At 61.3% G+C, this 24,482-nt stretch overlaps 1 protein-coding gene across 10 annotated transcripts in view; it reads right to left on the bottom strand.

Moving 5' to 3' along the window:
- The window catches only part of MCF2L (MCF.2 cell line derived transforming sequence like), a 144,139-nt gene that overhangs the window by 10,804 nt on the left and 108,853 nt on the right, over window positions 1–24,482 (bottom strand). For all 10 annotated transcript variants that reach the window (XM_032402585.1, XM_032402583.1, XM_032402578.1 and 7 more), the window contains 17 exons: window positions 16,098–16,217; window positions 13,640–13,756; window positions 13,017–13,166; window positions 12,271–12,395; window positions 11,138–11,252; window positions 8,435–8,554; window positions 7,984–8,175; window positions 7,421–7,612; window positions 6,795–6,954; window positions 6,113–6,183; window positions 5,854–5,930; window positions 5,273–5,339; window positions 3,461–3,576; window positions 2,237–2,306; window positions 1,137–1,229; window positions 943–1,035; window positions 180–305 (listed from right to left, as the gene is read on the bottom strand). In XM_032402585.1, coding sequence (XP_032258476.1) covers window positions 180–305; window positions 943–1,035; window positions 1,137–1,229; window positions 2,237–2,306; window positions 3,461–3,576; window positions 5,273–5,339; window positions 5,854–5,930; window positions 6,113–6,183; window positions 6,795–6,954; window positions 7,421–7,612; window positions 7,984–8,175; window positions 8,435–8,554; window positions 11,138–11,252; window positions 12,271–12,395; window positions 13,017–13,166; window positions 13,640–13,756; window positions 16,098–16,217 — 2,004 coding nt within the window. The remainder of the gene's footprint in view (window positions 1–179; window positions 306–942; window positions 1,036–1,136; window positions 1,230–2,236; window positions 2,307–3,460; window positions 3,577–5,272; window positions 5,340–5,853; window positions 5,931–6,112; window positions 6,184–6,794; window positions 6,955–7,420; window positions 7,613–7,983; window positions 8,176–8,434; window positions 8,555–11,137; window positions 11,253–12,270; window positions 12,396–13,016; window positions 13,167–13,639; window positions 13,757–16,097; window positions 16,218–24,482) is intronic.

Genomic DNA, 24,482 nt, shown 5'->3' on the forward strand with positions numbered 1-24,482 from the left:
TCGGGGGCACGCCCCGAGCTGGGGGTCCGTTCGCCCTGGGCCTGCCCCAGACGCCAGTCGGAACTGGGTTCCTGCCAGATTGCAGGGACACGCACGCACACGGATGCTCCCCGCACAGCTCTGCACGGATGGCAGGCGGACCATCACCAGGCTCGTCGGCGGGACGGGGAAGCCCTTACGTCGTAGCCGGTGATGGCGATCAGGTGCATGGAGTCGTTCACAGCCTTGAGGATGCCCAGGATGGAGCTCAGTGCCTCCTGCAGGTCCTCGGCCCCCTCGCAGCTCTTGCTGTATTTTAGCATCTCCTGGGGGACGAGGATGCCTTCACACATCCGTGGGACACGGGACTCCCCGCTCCGGCCCTGGGCACCTGCGTGGACCCTCAGGACACATAGCGTGGCTCCCTGCGTGGCCAGGGAAGTCTAGGATGCCACCCCCCACAGCCTGCTTGTCCCAACGGTCCTGCCTGATGCTGCAGACAGGGACACCCCCTGAGCCAGACGCTCGGCCAGGCCTCCCCAGGGCGGGCGCCCCTCCTGCAGCTCACGTCTTCCCACTCCTAGACCTGTTATTCTTTCCTTTCGAACCTGACATCCCCAAACCCGTGACGGCTAAAGGCATCTGCGGGTCCACTGGCTCGCTCACTCTGGCCTGAAAAGGAAGCTGGACACAGGCGGCCTTGCAGGGAGGACCGCGTGTGGGCGCACGGCCTGGGGTGTGTGCGTGGAGACGCCTGGAGCACATGCTCCGCGGGGCAGGTCTGCCCAACTGTTCGCCTCTGTGTCCACGGCCCGCCAACAACGGCCGGCGCACAGTAGGTGCTCCACAAAGGTCTGTGAAGAGCCAGGGCCCTCGCAGAGGGGCTGGGACCATGGCGCTCCGGGGTGGCCGGGGCAGCTGCAGGTGGGGGGCTGCGAGGCCGCGGGGGGGCAGGCAGCTCACCTTGAGCAGCAGTTGGTACTTGGTGATTCTCTGGACCGGTTTCAGCAGGTAGGAGTCCAGACTCAGCTTGTGGTCCAGCTTCCTCTGACATTCCTGCAAACCCAGAGCCCGCCCGTTGGGACCGTCTCCGTCCCTGTGCGTGAGGGCGGCAGCGGGGAAGGCCGCGCGCTCACGGGGGGCTCCCCCAAACACACCTGAAAGAACGGGCAGTCGGAACACTGTCTCCACAGGCTCTCGGAACGCGGCTTGTTCTGACAATACTTCTCGTAGATCTGGAACTCCTCCATCTGACCCGGGGACAGAGCACGTCACAGGGTGCACCCGTCCCCGCCTCCACCTCCACCTCCCATGCTGCATCGCAAGCCCACCAGGGTTCGCTTCGGAGCTGCGTTAGTCCCTCCTTCACACAGACTAGCACCGCACAGCGGGCTTTTTGCCGTGAGAACAACAGACTAAAAACAGTGGCTGACCTTCTAACGAAAGAGCCTGCAGAGCTTGGTGCTCAAACGTGCGTGTGCACGGAGCTGCCCGGGGGTTTATTAACACAGAACCCCCTGGTGGTTCTGAGTCGGCAGGTGTGGGGTGGGACCTGAGAACCTGCATTTCCAGTAATCCCAGGATGCTGATGCTGCTGGCCAGGGCACCCACTTTGAGAACCACGGACCTCCAGCAGGACCCCCCCGTCCACTCTCAAACAGTGCCGAGGAGGTCACCAGCGACCAAACCGAGTCGGAGCAGAAATACAGGTCCTCCTCCTTCCTTCTGCCTCTCGACCCCAGTTCACGCTGACGTGTCTCGACCTCTACATTATCGTATCGTGAAAATGACTTGAGCTCAGCTACACTGTCCGTGTCGCCCAGCTCACAGTGTATCCGGACGGGCCTGAGAGGAACACCCCGTCCTGCTCCCACCGCTTCTCCCAGCCCGGAAGGAGCTGGACGTCGGCCGGGTCAAAGACGAGAAAAGGAAGGCGACCCGTCCCAGGCCCGCTCGCGCGGGAGGGCTGGTGGCCGGGCCAAGACCAAACACAGGCACCAGCTCGAGGAAGGTCAGCTAAGTTCAGCTGCACAAAGTCTGCCGTGTGCTGTCGAGACACACGCTTTCTAAGTCTGGCGCTTCTGAACCAGCTACTGGGCTTTAGATAAAGCCCTACCTCAGGCAGACCGGGAACACCTGCCCTTCGTGATTGCAGTGGGCTAGAAGGAGGCTGTGATAGGGTTTAAAGTCATGATTGTTTCATGCAGTAATTTTAACAAGGAAGGCATGGCAAGGCGCACATTGAGAAAACACATACCCGTTCCAGGAAACACCTTCCAACCAGCTCTGGGCAGCCTGCGTAGTCTTCCAGCTCCCTCAGGAATATTCTAGACAGAGAAAGTGCGCCTGAGGTCACGTGAAGAGCAACCCGGAGGAGACGCCGGTCACAGATGAACAGATGTTATTTCCCAGGTCACGTTTATTTCTGACTCTGGACAGTCAGGAGACTGTGAGCGGGGCCCTGCAGCGCAGGCCGGGCTCTCCTGGGGGCCCAGCTGCAGCAAACTCGGGTTTAAGCAGACCTGGCCCCTTCGTGGGTCCCTTCAGGTCACTGGTGTTGGCGTTCACACAGAAGTTAGGACTGCTGCTTTCTGCACGCCGGACGGGGACGAGGAGGCAGACAGAAGCCGGTGCCGCTGTGAGAGACCCGCCCAAACCCATCGACCTCCGCAGGGGTCAATCCTGCCTCGAGGCAGAGCTCCCTGGGGTCAGTTCACAAGCACTGAGGCCTGGCCCAAGCCGAGGACGCTGAGGGACCAGGCTACCTGACCTGTGCCCCCTCCGTGGAAGGGAGTGGTCCGGGGGGTCCGGCGGCACACTGGTGCCTCCTCTGTAGGCGAGTGGGTGACCGAGGCTGAAAGGAGTCCCAAGCGCCCCCACAAGCCCAGGGGAGGCTTTCTCAGGACGCACAGGCCTGTGCTGTCTGTCTGACTGCCGCCCATGCATCCTGCGTCCACCCCGTCATGTCCTTGCCCACGAGCTCCGCAAACTGCAGCGAGGAGCCAAGGGTGGGGGGACGGCCGCGGGAGCATCGTTCGTACTTCCCCCAAAGCCACGGCGGCCACAGACGGCGCTCGCGGGGGGAGAAGAGGCAGGACAGGGACGTCTGCAGCTGCCTCCTTTGCAAGGACGAGCTTGGGGACAAAACGGGCCTTGCTGAGTGGTGTGGCTTTGGTGCCACCCCAAAGGGCCAAACACACACACTGAGCAGGACTGGTCGCTGCCGGCCCGGCAGGCGTGGGGGGCGCTCCTGCGTCCTCAAAGCCCCAGGTACTTCCCAGCACACCTGTAATGGCCTGGCTGGCACCTCCCCCCGAGCCCACTGCCCCACAGCAGCCCCTGAGAGCCTGTCCCCTGAGAGGAGGAAGGATGCTCTCCGCCCGCAGACCACAGCCCAGGGCCCGCATGTGGTCCGGCTCCCTGCAGGCCGCTGTCTCAGAGGCAGGCCCCACCAACAGGTGTGGTCAGAGGAGGGCCTGACCTGTTATGAAAGTGGTAAATCTCTTCCATGTTTCCGAAGAGAATGTCCTTCTTGTGTTGGAGGCCCGGTGACACGAGGTGCGCCATGAGTGGGTTGTCCAGCTCAGCAGCATAGCCCTGCGGAGGGGGGAGAGGTCGGGGGGCACGCCGTTCTGTAACAGGCTCCGCAGGCTGCCGGCGGGTAGGGACGCCTCTCAGGGTTCAGAGAGTGAGTCCGCCCTTACTTATTCGCTGACCGTTTCTGAGATGACCCCCCGACAACAAGCACCGCAAAACGTGAGCCACCTACAGACGGCGCCATTTTTAGGGGTTGTGTTGGGGGGGGTTCCATCCTCTCCCTTTCAACCTCTTAAAACTCATATAACTGGTGTGAAGGAGAAAAATATTACGTATACACCTTGATGAATCATTCAAATGTCTACACCCCTGTAACCACCACCCAGACCAAGATCCAGAACATTCCAGTGCCCACAAGCCCCTGCCTTCCTGGCAACAGCCCCCGAGGCCTCTACTCTGCTCCTCCACCCAGACCGGGTGGCTCAGCTGTTCCTGCAAGGGAACTGCACACAGTCCTCCTCCTGCTCCTGCCACGCTCTGGGGTCAGCCACACTCTCGGGGTCAGCCACACTCCGGGGTCAGCCACACTCCGGGTCAGCCACGCTCTGGGTCAGCAATGTTCCCGGGGTCAGCCACGTTCCTGGGGTCAGCCATGCTCTCGGGTCAGCCACGCTCCGGTGTCGGCCACACTCCGTGGTCAGCCACGCTCCGGGTCAGCAATGTTCCCGGGGTCAGCCACGTTCCCGGGGTCAGCCACACTCCCAGGTCAGCCACACTCCCAGGTCAGCCACACTCCGGGTCAGCCACACTCCGGGTCACCCACATTCCCGGGGTCAGCCACGCTCCCGGGGTCAGCCACACTCCGGGTCACCCACATTCCCGGGGTCAGCCACGTTCCCGGGGTCTGCCACGTTCCCGGGGTCTGCCACACTCTGTGGTCAGCCACGCTCCCGGGGTCAGCCACACTCCGGGTCAGCCACATTCCCGGGGTCAGCCACGCTCCTGGGGTCAGCCACTCCCGGGTCAGCCATGCTCCCGGGGTCTGCCACACTCTGCGGTCAGCCACGCTCCCGGGGTCAGCCACGCTCCCGGGGTCAGCCACACTCCGGGTCAGCCACGTTCCTGGGGTCAGCCACGCCCGGGGTCAGCCACACTCCAGGTCAGCCACATTCCCGGGGTCAGCCACGCTCCCAGGTCAGCCACACTCCAGGTCAGCCACGTTCCCGGGGTCAGCCACGCTCCAGGTCAGCCACGTTCCCGGGGTCAGCCACGCTCCGGGTCAGCCACGCTTGGGGTCAGCCACGCTCCCAGGTCAGCCACACTCCAGGTCAGCCACGTTCCCGGGGTCAGCCACGCTCTCGGGGTCAGCCACACTCCGGGTCAGCCACACTCGGGGTCAGCCACGCTCTCGGGGTCAGCCACACTCCGGGTCAGCCACATTCCCGGGGTCAGCCACGCTCGGGGTCAGCCACACTCCGGGTCAGCCACGCTCTCGGGGTCAGCCACACTCCGGGTCAGCCACGCTCCGGGTCAGCCACACTCCGGGTCAGCCACACTCTCTTCCTCGCTGCTGGAGTAGGTCCCTGTGCAGATGCACCTACGTCTCCTTGTCCCTGGTCCCACTGATGGACACGTGAGTTGTTTCCAGCTTAGGGCCGTCTGAGTAAAGCTGCCACCCTCCTCTCATGCTCTGTGTGTGGGGTGAGCCAGCTAACAGGCTCCCGGGGTGCCCCCGCCACCCCTGGCACAGGCTCACCTCCAGGACACAGAGCAGCTCCTCCACGTAGACCCGCTCCGTGTCCAAGAGCTCGTTCATCACATGCCTGTGAGCAGAGAGGGGTTAGGGCAGGAAGGGGTACAGACAGAAGACCCCCAGAGCGGGGGTGGGCGTGGAGGGGGAGAGGAGGGGGTCAAGAAAGAAGCGGCACCAGCCCGCGGGCGCGGCACAAGGAGGAGCCGGGGGCCGTCAGGGGTGGGGAGCACTGCTACACACCCGTCTCTGGGGAATCACACAGGCTCGTCACCTGGGGCTTGAGGAAGGGGGGACACAAGCCATTTCAAATCATCAAAATCCTGCCTGCCGATCCAGGGACAAAAGGCTTTTCTAGGAAAAACCAGCTTTGTCTTGGCTCTGGATGTGGACTCGCCAAATGGACAGACGCATGCCCGCCTGCACGCAGCGTGGCGCACGCCCGTGTGTGTGCTCCCTGACGCCCGCTTTGCGGTGGACACTGACAGATCCCACCAACTCGGGCCTGCTGATGTTCAGACTCCCCGTGGCCAAAGGCTGAGATCTGAGACGGTTGCACTTGCCGTCTCTGGACCAGAGCCACTCACCTCCGCAAGATGGCCAGGCTTTCCTCCTCATCCCCCGTGGAGCTGCTCCGGCCCTGCCGGCTCTCACTCATCTCGCTCTGCGGAGAGAAGAGCATGTGGTGCATCGAGCGTTCAGACACGAGAAGGTGCAGCCCTACGTCCTGACTCCGAGGAGCCCAACCTCACTCCCGCTGGGGAGGGATCGGAGGTCCCACGGCACAGGCGGGGCGGGACTGCGAGGAGAGCCGCTGTGGGGGGGCGGCCTGGACGGCGGCCTCACCTTGGCCCTCCTGTAGGGCCCTCTCCGGAGCGCGCTGCCCTCAGAACTGTTCTCAGAGCCTCTCCGGCTGCCTGGTTTGGAAAGAAATGAAGAAGGGAGGTGTGGCTTCGTATCTCACTGCCTGGAGGGGAACTACGACACCTGGGAGCGGTCCGGTTGTAGGAACAGGAGCAAGCCCCCTGCCCACGCAGGACGGGGAGGAAAGCAGAGGAAACGTGGAGCAGAGGTGGCGGGTGGGAGCCCGGGGAGGGAACATGGAGCCCGTGCACACACACGTGGGACCCGGACACCACTGGGCTGGGGGGTAAGGTCTCCTCTGACGGATGCCACATGCTGTGGAGGGGGAAGCCGGCTCTCCAGGGTCTCACCAGCTTACAACACACTCGCCAAATCCCTGAGGTGGATGGCAGGCAGATGCTGCCGCAGAAGGGGCTCTGGGAAATGGTGTGGCCACCTGCTCGGCCTCCGAGGAGGGAAACACGAGAGACCGGGGCCGCTGGGGGCTTTGGGCTGCGGTCGGAGAACTATTTTGGCAAGAGCACTGAGGAAGATAGGCTGGGGCAGAGACTGGAGTCAGGGAAGAGCCCCTTGGCGGCTGGTGGATGGCACACACCGGCCGCATGCCGATAAAACTTTATTGACAAGGGCCCACCGTGGCCTGGAAGGACGGCGACGCACATACCTGGGGAGGGGCAGGGCGATTTTGTGAGCGCCTCTGGCCGGGGGGCCACGGGCTGCACGGGCCGCGTCTGCTTGGCTGCCAGCTTCTTCAGGCTTGCCTGTCTCCGGTAGAACATCTCCTCCATGCCCTCTTGCTTCTGGAAGACTTTCTGCACGTGCTCCTGAAGGGACAGGGTATACGAACTCGTGAGCAAGAGACACCACCAATTTCAGAAGCACACCCTCCGTTGAGCTTGGGACACAGCCCCATGGCGGCCACACAGCAATCCCGCACTCCTGCCCTTGCTGCGGTCGGAAGAGGTGGGACCCCCGTGGGATGGGGGACTGGAGGCTGAGAGGCCGCCACAGGTCTGCAGGCCCCTGGAGGAAGAGTGTGGACAGCCGGCTGGGCGGGAGTGGGGCACCGGGCCAGGGCCGTATGCAGCAGGACTTGCAGGAGGGGGCCCCCAGCAGGGGCTGCTCCTCGCAGGACCCTGGGGGCAGGGAGACTGCCCTGGGAGGGAGATGCTGCGGGAAGGGACGCTGAGCCCCATGACCGCCCAGGATGCTCTAAGAGGTCAAGCCGGGATTCTTCCACACACCCCGGAGCGACTTCCCGCCGTCAGCACAGGGCCCGGCTCCGCTTACCATCAGGTCTTTGGTGAGGATGGACTCGTAGTCCTGGTAAATTTTATTGAGCTCCTGGATCTTATTTTCTGCACCGGTCTCCAGGAATTTCTCGATTTCCTGCAGGGCCGCCTCTGCGCCGTCCTGGGACTGGCACTTGTCCACAGGCTGCGAGGCTAGCAGGTAGATCCCCTCATCACACCACCTCATGGACTGGGGCAGGGAGAGGGGCCGCCGTCAGAGGCCGTGTCTTGGCGTGTCTGGTAGGCATGCTCTGCCCGGGCCCCGCTGGCCGCCCCACCCGCCGCCGGCCACCGCCACGCTCTGAATCTCTGGGCTCGGCTGTGCGGCGCCCGGAAGCCACGCACACTGCCCGGACGGACTTGTTCACGCAGAGAGAGTGCAGGGAATTAGCCGGCTTTGGTCCTTGTGGCAAGGGAATTCTAGAAAACGGCAGCCGTGACTGGCTGGGCTCAAGAGAGGCCCACAGACCGCAGGGCGTGGGCCAGCTTCCAGCCCGTGCCTGCGGTCCGTGGGGAGAGAGCGGGCCACGCAGGAGCAGGAGGGGGGGACGGGGGTCTTACTGCTTCCAGGAGGCCATGCAGCTCCAGGGACTTGCTGAGCAGCCCCCTCCGCCTCTCCACCTCGGCCGCGGACCTCTCACAGAGGTGCTGGAGCTCGCGGCACTTGGGGCGGATGGAGTCCACAGCGTAGTGCTTGCCGTCAATGAGCTTCTCGCCCTCCAGGGCCAGGGCGCGGGCCCGCTCCACAGAGGCCTGTGGGGACAGCCGCCCAGGCACACGGCTCAGCTTAGGTTGTGAGCGCGAGCAGCGTGCCGTTTCTGGGAGGGATCCGTGGGGGTGGGGGTGAGACTGGGAGGGGTCGGTGGCTGGGGCCGTGCGGCCTCCACTCGTGACGTCCCCCCCCGATGGCGAGAGAGCCCCCTTCCCGTGCCTTCCTAAGTGATGCCATGGTGTCATGAGCACCACCCGCAGGCTGTCCCCTGCCCACACCAGCCCACGTCCCAGGCCTTACGCTCGACTTCTCCTCAAAGCTGGTGAGGTCCTTCAGGAGGTGCTCTGCGTGCGCCAGGCTGTTGCCCACATCGGTGAAGGTTGCTATCTTCTGGGCCAGTGTGTCTAAGGAGGCTTTGACCTGAAACACAGGAGGGGCAGGAAGGCCCGGGCCCATGTCAGCTATGGAGACACGGCCCAAAGCAGGAAGGAGGGAGGAGAGAGGAGCCAGGTCCTTCTCAGGAAACAGGGCAGAGGGACACATCCTCAGAAGTCTTACAGCCTACCGGACGGCTGTCATGGTGGTGAGAACAACGCCTTCCTTCTAAGACCGGGAACAAGGCAAGGATGTGCACTCTCACCACGTAGCCAGTGCAAGATGGCGAAATGCATGCACGCACGCATAAAAACACAAACAACCCAGAGACTTACAGATGGAAAAGGAAAGAATCAAGCTGTCCCTGTTTGCACGAGACCTCATCATCTATGCAGAAAATCTCCCAAACTCTACAAAACAACTAACAGAGTGAGTGAGTTCAGCAAGGTTTTAGGAAGCAAGATAAACATACAAAAATCAGTTGTATTTCTAGGTATAGCAATGAATACATGGACACCAAAATTAAAAACACCGTCTACAGTTGCTTAAAAATGAAATACTTGAGTGTAAATCAAACAGAACACATACTAAACTGGTTTGCTGAAAACTGCAGAACATTGATGAGAAAGATCTAAGTAAAAGGTGTGACAGACATGTTGTGTTGATTGACTGCAAGACTCATTGTAGGAAAGATGTTGACTCTCCCCCAAATATAGATTTAGTACAGTTCCTATCAAAACAGCAGCAAAACTTTATAGATCTAGAAAGATTGTTTTTTGCGGAAAGGCAAAGGAACTGGAGAACCTAAAACGATTTGGGGAAAGAGGCGGTGGGAGGAACGGTCCACCTGATTTCAAGACTTAGTGCACGGCCCCAACCAGCAAGACTGTGTGGGGTCGAACGGACGGATGGGACGCACACCTGGAAGCAGACCCAAATGGATATGCCTCACTGACTTTTGACAAAAGGGGGAAAGCAGTCCAACGGAGAACAGGAATCCTTTGTGACAAACGCTGCCAGAGCCCCTGGACGGACACCCAGAGAGACTAAAAACTGAACCGTGACCTGATTCTCACCCCGCACAAGAGCTAACTCAAAATGGATCAGGGCTTAAACCTAAAACTGTAAGACTTTTAGCAAGAAAAGCCCAGGAGAACATACTTGGGATCCAGGATTTAGGATGGACGCCAAAAGTATGATCCTTAAAAGAAAAAATTGATAAACTGGACTTTCTCAAAACGAGAACATGTGAAGGGTTAAACCGTGGCCTCCCCGCACCCCAGAACCCTAATTATTCAGCAGTAACAAGAGTGAACTTGCAACACCTGCATTGATTCTGCAGCATGAAGAGAGCCAGGCCCAGAAGGCTACCTATTTATGACCCCGTTCTAGAACATTCTTGAAATGACAGCATATGGAAACAGAGCAGATCAGTGGTTGCCAGGGGTTCAGGAGGGGAAGGATGGCTGGGGAGGGGTTCAGCAGGGGGAGGGGTGGGGGCTCAGCAGGGCAAAGGGAGGGGCAGGAGGGGACGTGGGTTCAGGAGGGCAGGGGTGGGTGGATAGGGTGGGAGGGAATGGTGTCTACAAGAGGGAAACGCGGGTCTGTGTTGGGGTGGGATGTTCCGTGTGCTGACCGCGTGGTTCTGGCGGCAGCTGGCTGAAGGGTAGGTGAGGTCTGGCTGGATTCTTCCACAACTGCCCGCAAATCTACAACTATCCGCAAGTGTCGTCTGTCGTGTCTGGTGGGCCCTCCTCAGCGCCCCCGGAGGAAGTCAGGCAGGGCCATCTTCTCTGCTCCCACGGTGTGCCGTTCGCACAGGTGGGGTTACCTCTCTGGTCCCAACCAGGGAGGCTGGTCCCCTGCGCGCGGAGCTCCCGCACGTGCTCAGTGCTACTGAACCAATCCCGTGTTCCCGAAACGGTGACATTTCAGGACTCTGGGGGGACCGGAACACTTGCTTCTGCTCCCCTGGCCCTTACCCACGGCCTTGGGACGGCGTTCGCGCTGGACTTGGGGTCGTTACTTACTTCTTGTGCATTTGGGACCCCCCCACCCCACCTTGACCAGAAGGACCAGGAGAAACATCATGGGGCAGGACGAGGGCACATGGACGGCTCAGCACGCTCACGTGCATAAATAAGTGATCAATGGCTTCTGTTGAGTCCTGTCGAGACCAGACCCCACGGCTGCGTGTCAGCCCCTCGTGTCACCGCCATGCGTCACCCCCACGTGTCACCGCCACGCGTCACCCCTGCGTGTCACCCCGGCGCGTCACCCCCACAATCCCTGTGCTTCGGAGCCCAGCACGACTGTTGCTCTCAGTTCTGTGCACCTGGGACGCGCGAGCAGGCACAGGACAGATGCAGACTGGGCGAGGGAGCGTCCAGATGGCTCCTGGACTCGGCCACGAGGAACGCAGGGAGGCGCACGCCCACAGCAGAGAGTGGAACCTGCCGTGGGCAACGACTCACTGGCCACACGCTTCAAGGTCTGGTCCCACTGGGTCTCGCAGCTCCGCGTGGTGGACAGAGACCTGGGCAGCTTGGCCCAAAGCGGCGGGTGGATCTGGGCCGCCTCACCGGCTTCCTGCGCCCACGGCCAGCTGCCCCCACTCCGGCCACTCACCTCTCGAAAGTCCTGCTCAAAATGCCGGAGCTGCAGACACTGTTGGAGTTTCTGCTGATGCTTTGCCCAGAACTCATCGAAGGCAGCCTCGGTCTCGCTCAGCTGGGCCAGGAGCCTGGGGAGAGGAGAGGCTCTGTCTGCGTGGGTGCGGGGCGTGCGGTGCGGGCTCCGGGCTCCAGCTCCATGGCCTGCCCACACCCTCGCCACCTCTCTCCGGCACTGGACGCAGGATTCGCAGGGCCAGTGTGCCCGCGGGAGAGGCACAGCAGGGGCGACCCCGCCGGGCCGCCGCCCGCACACCTCATTGCACTGGGCCACGCCAACGCCCACCGGGAGCCCACGGCAAAGGGCTGGGCTGAGCGTGTTACCAGCTGAGAGGGCAGCGGTCTGGGCTTCTCACTTTTAAGTTCGGGGATGAAGGGTGCAGTGAGCCGCCACCATTCACTGACCCCGCTCCCAGGTCAGAACGCCTGCCAGACGCCCATGGGTGTTAGCCCGTCAGCACTGGGGTCAGCTCCAGCCCCCTCTGTTCATGACTCCACACCTGCATGGGGCCCCCTGAGGCCGCCCCCCATCCCCGGCACAGCACCCCGGCCGTGTAAACTGCGTGTAAGAGTCCGCCTGGGTCTGTGCCTGGGTCAGCCCGCGGTGGGCTGGGTGTCGCCCGCAGGCCGTCCGGCTGCTGGGTTCCCGTGCACGCCTCGTCCCCCGCCAAGGACCGGGCCTATGCGTGGGGCTGTGGGTGTTCCGGGGTGCTGGGGCCAGTCCGCACAGCACTGCCAGGCGGCTGGATCTCAAAGAGGATGTGCACGTTGTCCTCTTTCCAGGAAGGACAGCATCCCTGGGTCTCGAAGGCACAAGCCAGCCCGGTGGGCGGAGACAGGTGGGCGCGGAAGCGTTAGGGCCCCACAGCCTGCAGGACCGGTCAGCACCAGCTCCCTTAAGCATCCCCCAGGCTGGCAGAAAAGAACCTTCGCTCTAAGACAGCTTCCTCCCCGGAACAGCTGCTTTCTTTGGGGTTTGGAAGACAAGCGTGTCAGCGGTAAGGACTCGCAGTCCCCTTGCTTCCCGTTAGGATGAGGACCTGGGGGCCCCTGTGTCCTCTGTTGCTCTGGCCTCAGCCCGGGCCTCACCTCTGCACAGTGGTCTGGTTATCCAGCTGGTCCTGGTTTAGGCTCTGCTCCCCGCCCTTGGCCAGCGGCTCCCTGATGTTCTCCAGGATGCTCTGCCCCTCGTCCAGTGCCGACCTCATGTCCTCCTGTGGGGACAGCGCGTGCCTGGCACCCCGGGCTCACTCCCGCCTCCCCCTTAGAGCTGCCGAAGGACGGCAGGTGTCCGGAGACTCCTCTGCTGTGGCCAGGGCACGGCTAGGGCTACGGTCGCCTGGGGAAGCGGGAGCAGGGAAGACACCAACAGGAAACCAGGCCTCTAGGTGCCTGCTTCCACGGTGTCCTCACTGCCAGGAGCGAAGGGAGTGTGGGCTTCTGGGGGTGGGGCCAGCCCTGACCCCAAGCCACACCCCACCCAGCTCAGGCTCCCCGGGAGTGTGGCTGGCTGGCTTACAGACCGATGCAGTCCCCTGGGTCAGCCCACAGTCCCCCACCTGCTGTCTGGGAACCGTGGGCAGACATCCTGCCCTGCTTGTGCTAACAAGCAGCAGAAGCTCATGGCCAGTGGCCCGGCCGTCCGGACGCCCAGGAGCTGCTCAGAGGGAGGCTGCTCTCAGACCCCGCGGCACTCAGGCCGCTTTCAAGGAGCACGTTTCCGTCCTCGGAGAGCTCGCCGGCTCACTGGCACCAAAACGCACCTGTGACGTGGCCTCAGCTTGGTCTTGCCCGATGCCCGTCCCCGTCCCCGTCCCGCACAGAGCCACGCGTACCTTCACTCTGTCCTTCTTCTCCGTATGCGCGCAGAGCACCGAGCTCGTCGACTGCACGTCGTTGGGCAGCTCCGTTTCGGCCAGCTCGGTCCCGAAGGACTGTAGGATCTGCGCTGTCTGCTTCACCATGAGGGCGAAACCTTCAATCGCCTCGGGAAGAAGGACAACACCCTCACCGAGCCGTGCACGCGTGCGTCCTCCTGCTGCCCGGAAAGCAGGCGTCCGGTGCGGAGCGCACGGCCATGCTCGGGGCGGGGGCAGGGCAGGGCCCAGCCAGCTCCTGAGCCCCACAACTCCTCCAGAAGCGTACCGGGCACCGTCTACGCGGGATCTCATCAGCTAGAGTCACTCTGTGCTCCGTCTCTCCCCCACCCAGGGGCTTTCCTTTCTGTTCTGTCTCTGAGCCCAGAGAAAACCACTCCCGAACTTATTACTCATGTTGTTTCTTTAGATGACTGAGGTCCACTGAGACCATCTCCTCATTCTTGGGGAACAGAACTGAGGTTATTGGGAACATGTCTTTGGAAAAGGCAGCATTGTCATGCAAAAGCCATTCAGCCAATCAAGTCGGGATTAGGGGGACCCACAGGGCACGCCGCGTGCGGGTGGCCCGGAGGACTCACTGTGCGGTGACACAGCCACCTGGTATGGCTATAATCCAGGGTCCCGCCCAGGTCCTCGGTCAGCTGGGACTTGTCGATGTAACCGTGTAATTCTGGTACTGAGCTCAGCATTATGACCTGGAGGAGGAAAGAAGCCGCCCCCATAAAGAGACCGCCCGGCGGACCAGGAGCGACGCTCTCCCGCCGGTCCCTAATGGCGGCCGCGCGGGCAGGAGGCGTCTGGCTTTGGACCCTGGCTTAACTCCCGGCTCTACCACTTCCGGGCTGGTCGACCTTCTCTCTGTGCCCCAGCGTGAAATGGGCCTGCGATGACTGATCTCGGCATCGAAGGCAGGCGTTCGAGCCCCGACAAGAGCTGGGCACACAGCTAGCACCGGGCGTCCCACAGGTGCGCTTGGCTCCCAGGCGGGGGAGCTCCTGGCGGCAACCGAGCAGCACTCTGACTCGAAAAGACATCGTTTTGTCCCTATGCCCACGGAAACCCGGTGGGCTCATCACAGGTGCCCTTCCGTGGGACCCAGGAAGCACTGCACACAGGCTTGTCTATCTCTCTTGCCCTTTCCGGGACATTCTGTCCATGAGTTCTGGGTAAAGACACAGCCTTTGCTTGGCAAGCCGTCGGACAGACGCTACGAAACAGGTCTTGAGAGGTTTAGGCCAAATGGTATCAGACACCATCTTGTGTATTATTGAACGCCGTATTGGTTTAATCGCCCAGGAGGTTCTGTCCCCAGGGGATGCCTGACGCCATCTGGAGACGTTTCTGATCGTCACGATGTGGGGGTGCTGCTGAATCCCACCCCTGCAGGTCAGCCCCACCACAGAGGATAATGCGGCCCAAACTGTCCACAGGCCGCTGAGATCCCGTGAGCCACACGGCCTTCAAGCAGAAGAGGCTGAAACGTCCCAGAGGTGGGCAGCGGGCTCAGCAGAGAGGACTCTGTCCCTCCAGCAGAAAGCCCCGTCTCTCCACCCGCATGACCAAGGCCTGGCCACCTTCCTCGTGACTTCTGCGTCTCAGCTAAACCCTGCACGTGCTCCGCGTACGTTTAGTCGTGACAGAGAAGGCGTAGGGACCGTTTCTCTTAATGTTCTCTGTCCAGCACGAGGCAGCACACAGCACCGACACCGGACACGTTGCTAAAATGAACGCATTTTAACAACGGCATTCTTGAGAGGATGTTTTCTATGCTTTTAAAGGGTTATCTAAAATGGATCAGCACACTGAAGAGCCAGCGATGATTTTGAGAACTCACTGATTTGGCCCAATAGTGCCACTTGCAGGGGAGACCACCACCCTTAGGACAGACCCCGTCTGGTCTCCTCGGATGCGTCTGTGTTGAGACCTGTTGCTAACGAGGTTCACTTGCCCCTTGTAGGGCAAGGCCGGACACCCGGGTGTCACGAGGCTGCAGGAGGCTGGGCACTGGTGGCTTTCCTGCTGGGACACCACTGTGAGCGTGTCTCGGTGGTTTTGTCCTTGCCCATCCCCAGGAAACGGGCCATCAGAAATAAAGGCATCCAGGCCTACAAACAGTGAGCGCACTGGTGTCCCCAAGACCCTGAAGCCCACGGTTTAGGGCTGCCGAGTGCAACTTGCTCTCGAGCCGGGGACACCCCACTCACGTCCCCTGCCTGTGCAGAGCGCCCGGCATCTTGTCCACCGAGCAGCGGGTACAGACCTCACAGACGACCACCCCCACGGGCCCTCAGGTTGGCCGAAGCGATCTGGTAGATACTGTGGGGCGCTTACGAGGCTCCTGGGACTGGCCCTGTACGTCCTCGTCCTCTTTGCAACAGAGAACAAGTGATTTCCCGGAGAACAAATGCACCTGGGGGGGCTGCTGCCTGGCGGCCCCCTGCCCCATGCTGCTCCCAGAGGAGCTGGCAAGACTCGAGCAGGCTTCACGGGAACAGGCGTCCTGGCGGCACCTGTGTAAGGGACCCTACGCGGCCTTGTGTTCTCAAGCATGGGGGCTGGCGGCAGGGAGTGCCCTCTTGGGGCCGCCGGGGCCGCGGGGCAGGAGATGAGGCAGGGCCCCCCACCCGCTGGACGCTCCCTCTGCAGGCCTGGGGACACTGGCCCCGTCCCCCTGGCCCCTGGCTCGTCCCCGGCACCGGCAGAGCCTGGTTGTTCCTCACTCTCAGCCTGCTGGGCTCTCTTGTTCTTCGGCCTGACCCTCGCTCGGCGAGAATGTTCTAGACTCGCGGCTCTCACACCGCCCCTGCACCTCCACAGCGACCCGTACCCGTCCGAGGCACAGTGTGGACACGCACTTCCCGGGAGCGGAAAGGAGGGAAGGGCCGAGTGAGAGGACCAGCAGTTCCCGACGGGTCCGCGCGGTCTGTGCGCCCGCCCCCCGGGGGTGCGCCCTGAGAGTTTCCGTTATCGAGCGCGGGCCCAGAGTGCAGTGACTCCCACTCAGTCCGCCCTGCAGAGCGACCAGGACGTACTCACCGGCACCTTCATCTTGAAGTCATCTCTATTGAATTTGAACGCGAGGTCAGAGAGAGTCCTTTGGAAAAACCCCGTTGGGCGCAGAACCAGGACGAGCTGGAGGTTTGCCGGGAAGGACGCCTGCAAGAGAACAGAAGGGCCGTGGGCAGACGTGTGTCTGGGCGCGGGGTCCTCGCACGCCTGCAGCTGATGGCGTGGTCCGGACGGGGAGGACGTCATGCCGGAACAGAAGCTGCTGACACCAGGCTCTGTAGAGACAGCCTTCTTCTTAAAAGAAAAGGAGAAGGTCACGCTGCCGGGGCAAGCACGCGATGTGGGTTATCAACTGTAAAATCAAAAGCTTATGACACTTGTTCCAGGCTGCATGGCATCCCCCCAAATTCACACGTCAAGTCCAAACCCCAGTGCCTCAGGATGTGATTTGGAGACACGGTCTTTACAGAGCCGACCAAGTTTACGTGAGGTCATTACTGAGGCCCCTAAGCCTATCTGCCTGGTCCTTATGGAAGGGAGACTCTTGGGCATGGACACCCAGGGAGACGCCGCGTGTGAAGACAGGGGACACGTCTACCAGCCAAGGAGTGCCAGGGATCGCCAGAAACCTTCAGAAGTGGGGGAAGGGACAGCTTCTGTCTCGCGGCCCCAGGACCAACCTCAGACCTCCAGCTCCAGACCGTGGGGCAGTGGCTCAGGCGTTTCCAGCCCCCCACTCTGTGGGCGCTTTGGGAGGACAGCCCCAGGGAACCAAGACACTTGTCAAATAAAAACAGAGCCATAGAGACACATAGATGTATTCCTAAAACAAAGATAGAAGAAAGCTCACACCCCAGTGGACACGCCTTTAGATACAGTTACATGAATATATTCGGCTACCAGTTCTGCTTACAAGGTGCATGACCTCGGGCAACTTACCTCCCTGTGCCTGTTTCCCCATTTGTAACACAGGGACAAAAAGTGCCTTCCCAACGCACACTCGTAACGCACACGCAGCGTGCCGTCCTTGCACGAACCCTCAAAAACGAGGCATGACAGATATTTAGTAAGAGACTATTCTAGGCGCCGATTATCTCTAGATGCTGATTTCCGGGGAGAGCCCATTCCTAAAAGAAGACATTCTGAAGGAACTGAGTTTGATTTCTGGGTAACTGGGTGGAATGCAGCTGAAACATGATATATAGCAAAGATCGGCACAGCCCGAAACGGACAGAGCAGCACGGAGCGGGGCGGGAGACCCCAGCTTGCCCAGAGAGCCTGCTGGGAAGCTGTGCCCGCCGCGCTCTCCGCAGCTCACACACCCGAGCGTCTCAGCGTCTTCACCGTCCACCCGCCGATGGACGCTCTGGCTGCGGCCACACCCCGGGGCCCCTCACATCCACCCTGCTCTCGGCAGGACTGGCACACGTGAGCCCCAGGCTCCTGGCCTTCTCCCCCTGGCCCGCCCCGTCCCGGCAGGCGTCCTCGGGAACAGAGACACACCTGCCAGTCTTCGTGAGGCCCTGGCAGCAGGACCTCGACGGCATGTGTGCGCCGGGCCACTTCCTTCCCGGGAAGCAGTCACTGCCTGGTGCGGCCCCCTCCCTGCGTGGGCACCGCCACTAAGCAGGTGCCGCCCCTGGATGGCCCTCAGCCCTGGGGCCCCCTCGAGCGTCTGGTCCAGTGGGTCTCACGGGCTGGAGCTCCTGGGAGAAGCCGGTGCCGTAGGAGCAGGGGCCCCGGGACAGCTCTGCTCCTGACCCCCAGGCCTCAGGGTCACCCAGGTCAGAATAGCTGCCGGTGGGGTCCTGGCCTCACCCCCAAAGCCCCAAGGCTGGATCTGCCCTGAGCGAGCCCCCGGGGCCTCTGAAGCCAGGCCTGATGTCCACGTTACAGCAAGTCCCTGGAACAGAAGAAAAGCCAGGAAAAGCTGGACCCGTGGGCACCGGGGTGCCCCAGGCCGGCACCTCGCCGGCACCAGTCAGTGCTCAGGCCACACCCCGGGCTCTCCTGCCTGCGCCTTCCTCTGGGGCCCCACAGCCAGTCCCAGAGCCTGTGCACTGTCCCTCCAGCTCCTGCCCCGGGCTCCTTCCCCAAGCAAGCTCCGCTGCCCCGCCCCCCCGACAGCTGCCCTGAGCTTATTCCCCACCAAGTGCCACTGGGACCCCTGTGGGGCGTCAGCTGCATCACGACCCCGTCCTGAGCAAACCTTCCAGAGACTTCCGCACCCTGCAAACAAACCAGAGTCCAGAGCCCGGCCTGCAGCGGCCTCGCTGACCTCCGCCCCTCCCCGCACCCAGCGCCCCCGCTCCCGAGGGCCTCACTGCACAAGGACACCTACCTGCCCCCTGCCTCTCCTCAGGTTTGCCCCCCAAACACGCGGTTCCCATCCCTGCGTCTCTGCCGCACGTGCCCCTGACCCAAGGCCGCCGATGGCTGGTGACCGTCCTGGGGCCCCATCCCGGCTGCCGCTCGCGGGCCACCACGCGCTCCCCGCCACGTCTGCGGATGCCCCTGTGCTGTCTTGGGGTTTGAATCTCCACCGCTTCCTGGTGACTCGGGGCTGCGTCCCCGGCCCTGTGCCCTGGGGTTCTGCGGGAGGGCCCCCACACCTGCGGGCTCCATCGTCCCCAGAGCCCCCAGGGCGGTGCTCACACTCGGCCCCCCCACCCCCGGGGTCCCTGACGCACCTGCGCGGCCCCTGCAGCCCGGGACAGGACGTGGGCAGCGGGGTGCTGAGTTATGGCTCATCAGGCTCATCACGGGGCCAGGTGCACCCGCTGGGTCGCAGCCGGGCCTGGGGCACCCCGAGGGCACCCGTGTGCTAGCAAACCGCGCCAGGCACCCACGGCGAGGCCGGCAGGGGATGGGACTGGAGCAGCCCCCGGAGCAGGGCGCCCATCCTCGCTCCCGACCACGCGGGGGCGCCCTCGCGGTTGGGCTCCTTTGAGCGGAAAGGAAAGAGTGAGAGGAGCAGCGCTGAAGGTGGGAGGCCCCACGGGCAGGTTCCGGGGCAGGTTCTGGCCCAGCTGTCCGCGAGCCGGCTGCACCCGTGAAGCTGGCCACCTACTATTTAAGGAAAGCCCCCTTGGAGGCGACAATGAGTCATCCCTTCTAAATTCCAGTACCGTTTTATCCCCCTCGTTTGCTCCTCTCGGCTGCTGTGATGTGAGGACAAGAGCTGGGACTTAGAAGAGGGGACTGCGCCTGTCCTCCTGAGATTTCCCGTAGATTAACTCCGCAGGCCACGGGGGCCACAGCTCCGTCAGCTGGCGGAGGCGGGAAACACCCCCTCTCCTGCCTTCCCTCTGCTCTGGTCTTTCCGATTCTCTAACTTCCCGAATCTTCCACGGACGAGAGTAGCCGTAAGATCCTGGCCGCGTGACAAGGCGTTAATGATCTACACAAACACATATTTCGAACACAAAGAACAGTAACTAAACTTTCTCTGGGTTGGAATCAACTGTATGTGCTAAGAGCTGGGAAAATACCGTTAACGTTTTACTGTACAAACAGGGAACTGGAAGAAGGATTTGGGATGAGGGCTGCAAAATTCCTCCGTGATCACAGAAGGGTTGCAACAGGTTTTGTAAGGTCAAGTGATATTGTTTACTTTCCGACTTAGGAACACGCACAGCGTGATGGCCACACAAAGGTCATCTGGAGACAGAAAGAGAGTGAAGTGGTTTCTGGATAAACATCCTAGAGGCTCCTGTGCATCCAGGGTCACCTCCACCAAGAGGCCCTCCTGGTGCTCACACTGCTCCTGTCCTCACCTCCATCGGTGCTCAGCACTTCGTGCTTAGACTCTAGTAAGCGGCACATGGTAGGAACTCGTTAGCTTGTTTAAAGCAAGATTATTTGCCACGTTGGAGTATTTACTGGGAGACCTAAAGGCCCTGCACCCCTGGACACTTCACGTCCTACCTTTCCTGCACACGCGGGCGGCACTAGCCTCACAGGCAGGAGCCACGGCCCTGCCCCACGCAGACTGAAAGCGCCTTCAGCTGGAACCTTCTTCAACAGCATGCTCTGGGACACAGATGAGCTTGACTCAGGTCATATGTACACTCCGGTACAAATCCCCAGGTGCTCACAACCACACTCGCATGCACATGTGTAGTGCAAGTGGCTAAAATGGGAAACGGAGCCCCAGAGGAGTATGCTTGGGTATTTTCCAAAAGACACCTTCATCCGTGGACAGTGCAGACGGGACGGGCGCAGCCTCAGCACCGCGGCTCCTGGTTTGCCCCTTTGTTCGCCAGCTATGAGCACGACTGGGACAGGCGAGCGCGCCCATCGCCCCCGATGCCCCCGCCGGAGCTGACGCAGGAGACACGGCAAGCCTGATTTGGGGGACTCTGGACTTGGGCCCCTTATTTTTCTCCTGCAAGCCAAGCTGAAAGCTTCCGAACAGAAACGCCTCGCCATGAACAGGGCTCCGCTCAGGAGCTGGCACATTGGTGGCTAAAAACAGCCCCCAAATTACCACCTGTATGTACGTGCCGCATCGCACTCGGGTGGCCAAGCACATCTGGAGACCCAGGGAGCCCTTGTGCCACCAGCTTGCCACCAACTGTGGCCTAGGCGCTCAGGGGGGGCCATCCACGGGGCAGCACCGGCGCAGGGGCACAACCCCTCTCAAGGGCGCTGGCCGGGCTGGTGCCAGGTGGGGGCTTCCCCAGAGCCCCCCAGACAGAAGCACGGGCCCACCGAAGCTGGTGGTCTGGGTCCACAGCCCCAGTTGACAGCGTCAGTGGGTCAACTCCGTCCCCAGCCCGCTCTCCTGCATGGGGACAAGCGTGCCAGCTCCATTCCCACCTCCCGTCCCACCGCAGAGCCATGGTGGAGGCCTCACCCCGGACACCCTGGCTCAGCGATGGCACGCACACAGGGCAATGGGACCTGGCTCGCAGCCTCCTGACCTCCCCGCAGGGCTGCCCGGTGCCGCCTCAGGCACCCCTGCGTGTTTGCAGCTCACAGCCCACATCACAGCATCTGCCAGCTGTCTGCACCCCACCGGGCTGGACCTTCTCGCTTACTCCCCGCTACGTCTCCCACGCCCCAATGCCTGCCCAGGACCGGGCACATAACCGAGTCTCAGTAAACGTGCTAAATGCATGCACAGATTTTTGGGCGTTCATGGGATCAGTAAATTCACGTAATAAAAAGAATAGGAGTTGAAGAAAATTTGTGACAAGTATGTGGGGAAAATGTTAACTTCTGGGGTTTCCAAACCAGTACCGGGGAACCTCAAAACTTACGGGAAAAAAGAGATTCTAAAACCTTATTGTTTTTATTGTGTACAAATTTGTGCAAACATTAAAACTCAAACACCAACATTTCAGTTTTGATTTTCACAAAACAAAGTTTTAAAGATGAGCCGGCGCACTTTAGAATCCACCTGGTCACGAAGGCAGTGACCGAGGAGACCGGGATGGCCGTTGGCGGGAGGGGGCCCTGCGCCCCGGCGCCCGCAGCTCTGTCCCGGGCCACGCGGCTCAACGGCAGGGGGCACTCGCCGGCTGCTTCAGCTCTTAAAAATAATCTATCTCTGTCTTAAAAACCTATCCTGTATTTGGGGACGCTCCTGTGTCTTACCAGGAGTGACCGAGGCCTCAAGACACACGCAGGGAGAACCCATCGCGCCCGGGGCCTGGGCTGGGTGCCTGCCGCGGCTAGACGGGCCGGACTTCCAGGAACGAGAGATGTGTAGGCAGGAGTGGCGGGGCCTGCCAGAGCGGGAGGCCACACGGAGCACTGCGCTGTGGGGAGATGGGGAGGCGGGGAGGCCGGGGAGAAAGAGGAGCAGAGGACCCCGGAGCAGGGGATCCCTGCGGTGCCGGGACGAGGTCCCACCTGGGACAGGCGTGTGTGCAGACGAGGAGACGCCCGTGACCGCCACATGATGACGCGCCTGAGCGCGCGTTAGGTCAGGGCTAGATAAACGTAGAAGACCTGGAGAGAGTATTTAAATTTGAAAAACATTGTTATTATAACGGTGTTACCTTCTGAAACAATGACATACTTGACTGGGAACAACTTGGTACTGAACCCAGGACTAATGTAGTGATTTAAGGAATATTTTTAAGTCTATTGTGTATCTGACCCAGTGGTTCTTACAGTTTAATTCTTAATTTAGCTTGCCATGTGAGGTCACATGCAAACTGATTTTAAAATTTGAAACAATGAAATGGACACATTGGCTGTTAACTGCTCATGGCATATCAAAGTTCTTTGTAGGCTTCACAGGATTTTAAAGCAAAAGCTAATTTTATCACATCTACTTCTTTTGAAACATTTCAAAGTGCTTTGATTTGTTTCAAATAAATGACAGCACAGGAAGTGTGTGAGGGGTGTAGACCAGGAGCAGGAAACCCATGTGGGGGGTGTAGACGAGGAGCAGGACACGTATGTGGGGGGTGGGGATGAGGAACGGGACACGTGTGTGGGGGTGTGGCCGAGGAGCGGGACCCGCGTGTGGGAGATGGGGGACGAGGAGCGGGACCCGCGTGTGGGGAGTGGGGCCGAGGAGCGGGACCTGCGTGTGGGGGGTGGGGCCGAGGAGCGGGACCCGCGTGTGGGAGATGGGGGACGAGGAGCAGGACCCGCGTGTCGGGAGTGGGGCCGAGGAGCGGGACCTGCGTGTGGGAGATGGGGGATGAGGAGTGGGACCCGCGTGTGGGGTGTGGGGACGAGGAGCAGAACACACGTGTGGGGGGTGGGGACGAGGAGCAGGACACATGTTTTGGGGGGGTGGGGACGAGAAGTGGGACATGCGTGTGGGGGTTGGGGTGAGGAGCAGGACACGCGTGTGGGGTGGGGACGAGGAGCGGGACACATGTTTGGGGGGGTGGGGACGAGAAGCGGGACATGCGTGTGGGGGTTGGGGTGAGGAGTGGGACACGTGTGTGGGGTGGGGATGAGGAGTGGGACATGCATGTGGGGGGTGGGGACGAGGAGCGGGACGTGTTTGGGGGGGTGGGGATGAGAAGGGGGACATGCGTGTGGGGGTTGGGGTGAGGAGCGGGACACGTGTGTGGGGTGGGGACGAGGAGTGGGACACGCGTGTGGGGGGTGGGGACGAGGAGCGGGACACGCGTGTGGGGGGTGGGGATGAGGAGTGGGACACGCGTGTGGGGGTGGGGACGAGGAGCGGGACACGCGTGTGGGGGGTGGGGACGAGGAGCGGGACACGTGTGTGGGGGGTGGGGACGAGGAGCAGGACATGTGTTTGGGGGGGTGGGGATGAGAAGGGGGACATGCGTGTGGGGGTTGGGGTGAGGAGCGGGACACGTGTCTGGGGTGGGGACGAGGAGCGGGACACGCGTGTGGGGGGTGGGGACGAGGAGCGGGACACGTACTGGGTGGTGCAGGGAGATATTTTTCGGAAAGACAAAGGTGGGACCCATCAGCCCAGGGCCAGGTTTGCGCCGAACCGATGCAGGTGTAAGAGAGCAGACAGCAAGCCTCTAACTGCTGTTAGGACGGAGAGTGAGGCGATCTGCAGGGGAGGAAGCGATTCTTCCGTTCCACCCAGAGCCCTAGCACAGCCGCCTCTCTGGTCAGCAACCAAAGATGGTTTGAACTCAAGACCGAGCAAGAGGTTAGCAGGATTTTACCTGGGGGTTAGGTGTTTAAGAAATGCTTGGGAGCAGCAGAGCTGTCCTGGCCAATGAGCCCGGCCACGGTTGCTCCGGGTCCCCCTGCTGTCGTGAGTGAGTGTGGGTGACATGCTCCACATGGAGCTCGTGGGCAGGGCAGAAGCTGCTGACTTAACTCTTCCCTCCTGAATTATCACTGCAGGCTAAAAACAGCCACACAGGATCTGCAGAGCAGCTGCCCTTCTGCGCATGAAAGGTGGCCGCGGGGGTCCCTGGCTGCGGGCATGGGTACCAAGGAAGGTCGAGGTGTCTGGGTTGTTGGAGAACTAAAGGGTAAACAGCCGTTTTGGAAAAGAAAAAGTCAATTAGGAAAAGCTGTTCAATACAATTTCAAACTTGTAGCCTGAAGAGTCTCTGTACGACATCGGACGTCCTGTTAATTCAGGACCGTGTGCTCCATTTAAGAGCAAACACACGTTCGATCCTCAGCACCGCCCATACTCAGTGGTCAGAATAAACCAGCTGGTGGGACTGTTTTTAAATGATAACAAGCCTGCTAAGAGTGAACCCATTTAGAACACACACATGCACACGCACGCACACACATGCACACACACGCACACACACATGCACATGCATGCACACACATGTGCACACACACATGCACATACATGCACACACTCCAGTGGCTCCAGCAGCCCCGCGGGATGTGGGCTCCCACGTGGCCCCTGGCCCTGCCTCAGGCCACAGGGGCTGGTGCACCGTGCAGCGCGGGCCGGCAGAACACCAGCTGTCCCCCGGCAGACGG

The sequence above is a fragment of the Phoca vitulina genome, unplaced genomic scaffold (genome assembly GCF_004348235.1).
Source record: "Phoca vitulina isolate PV1807 unplaced genomic scaffold, GSC_HSeal_1.0 scaffold5, whole genome shotgun sequence".
Lineage (NCBI taxonomy): Eukaryota > Metazoa > Chordata > Mammalia > Carnivora > Phocidae > Phoca > Phoca vitulina.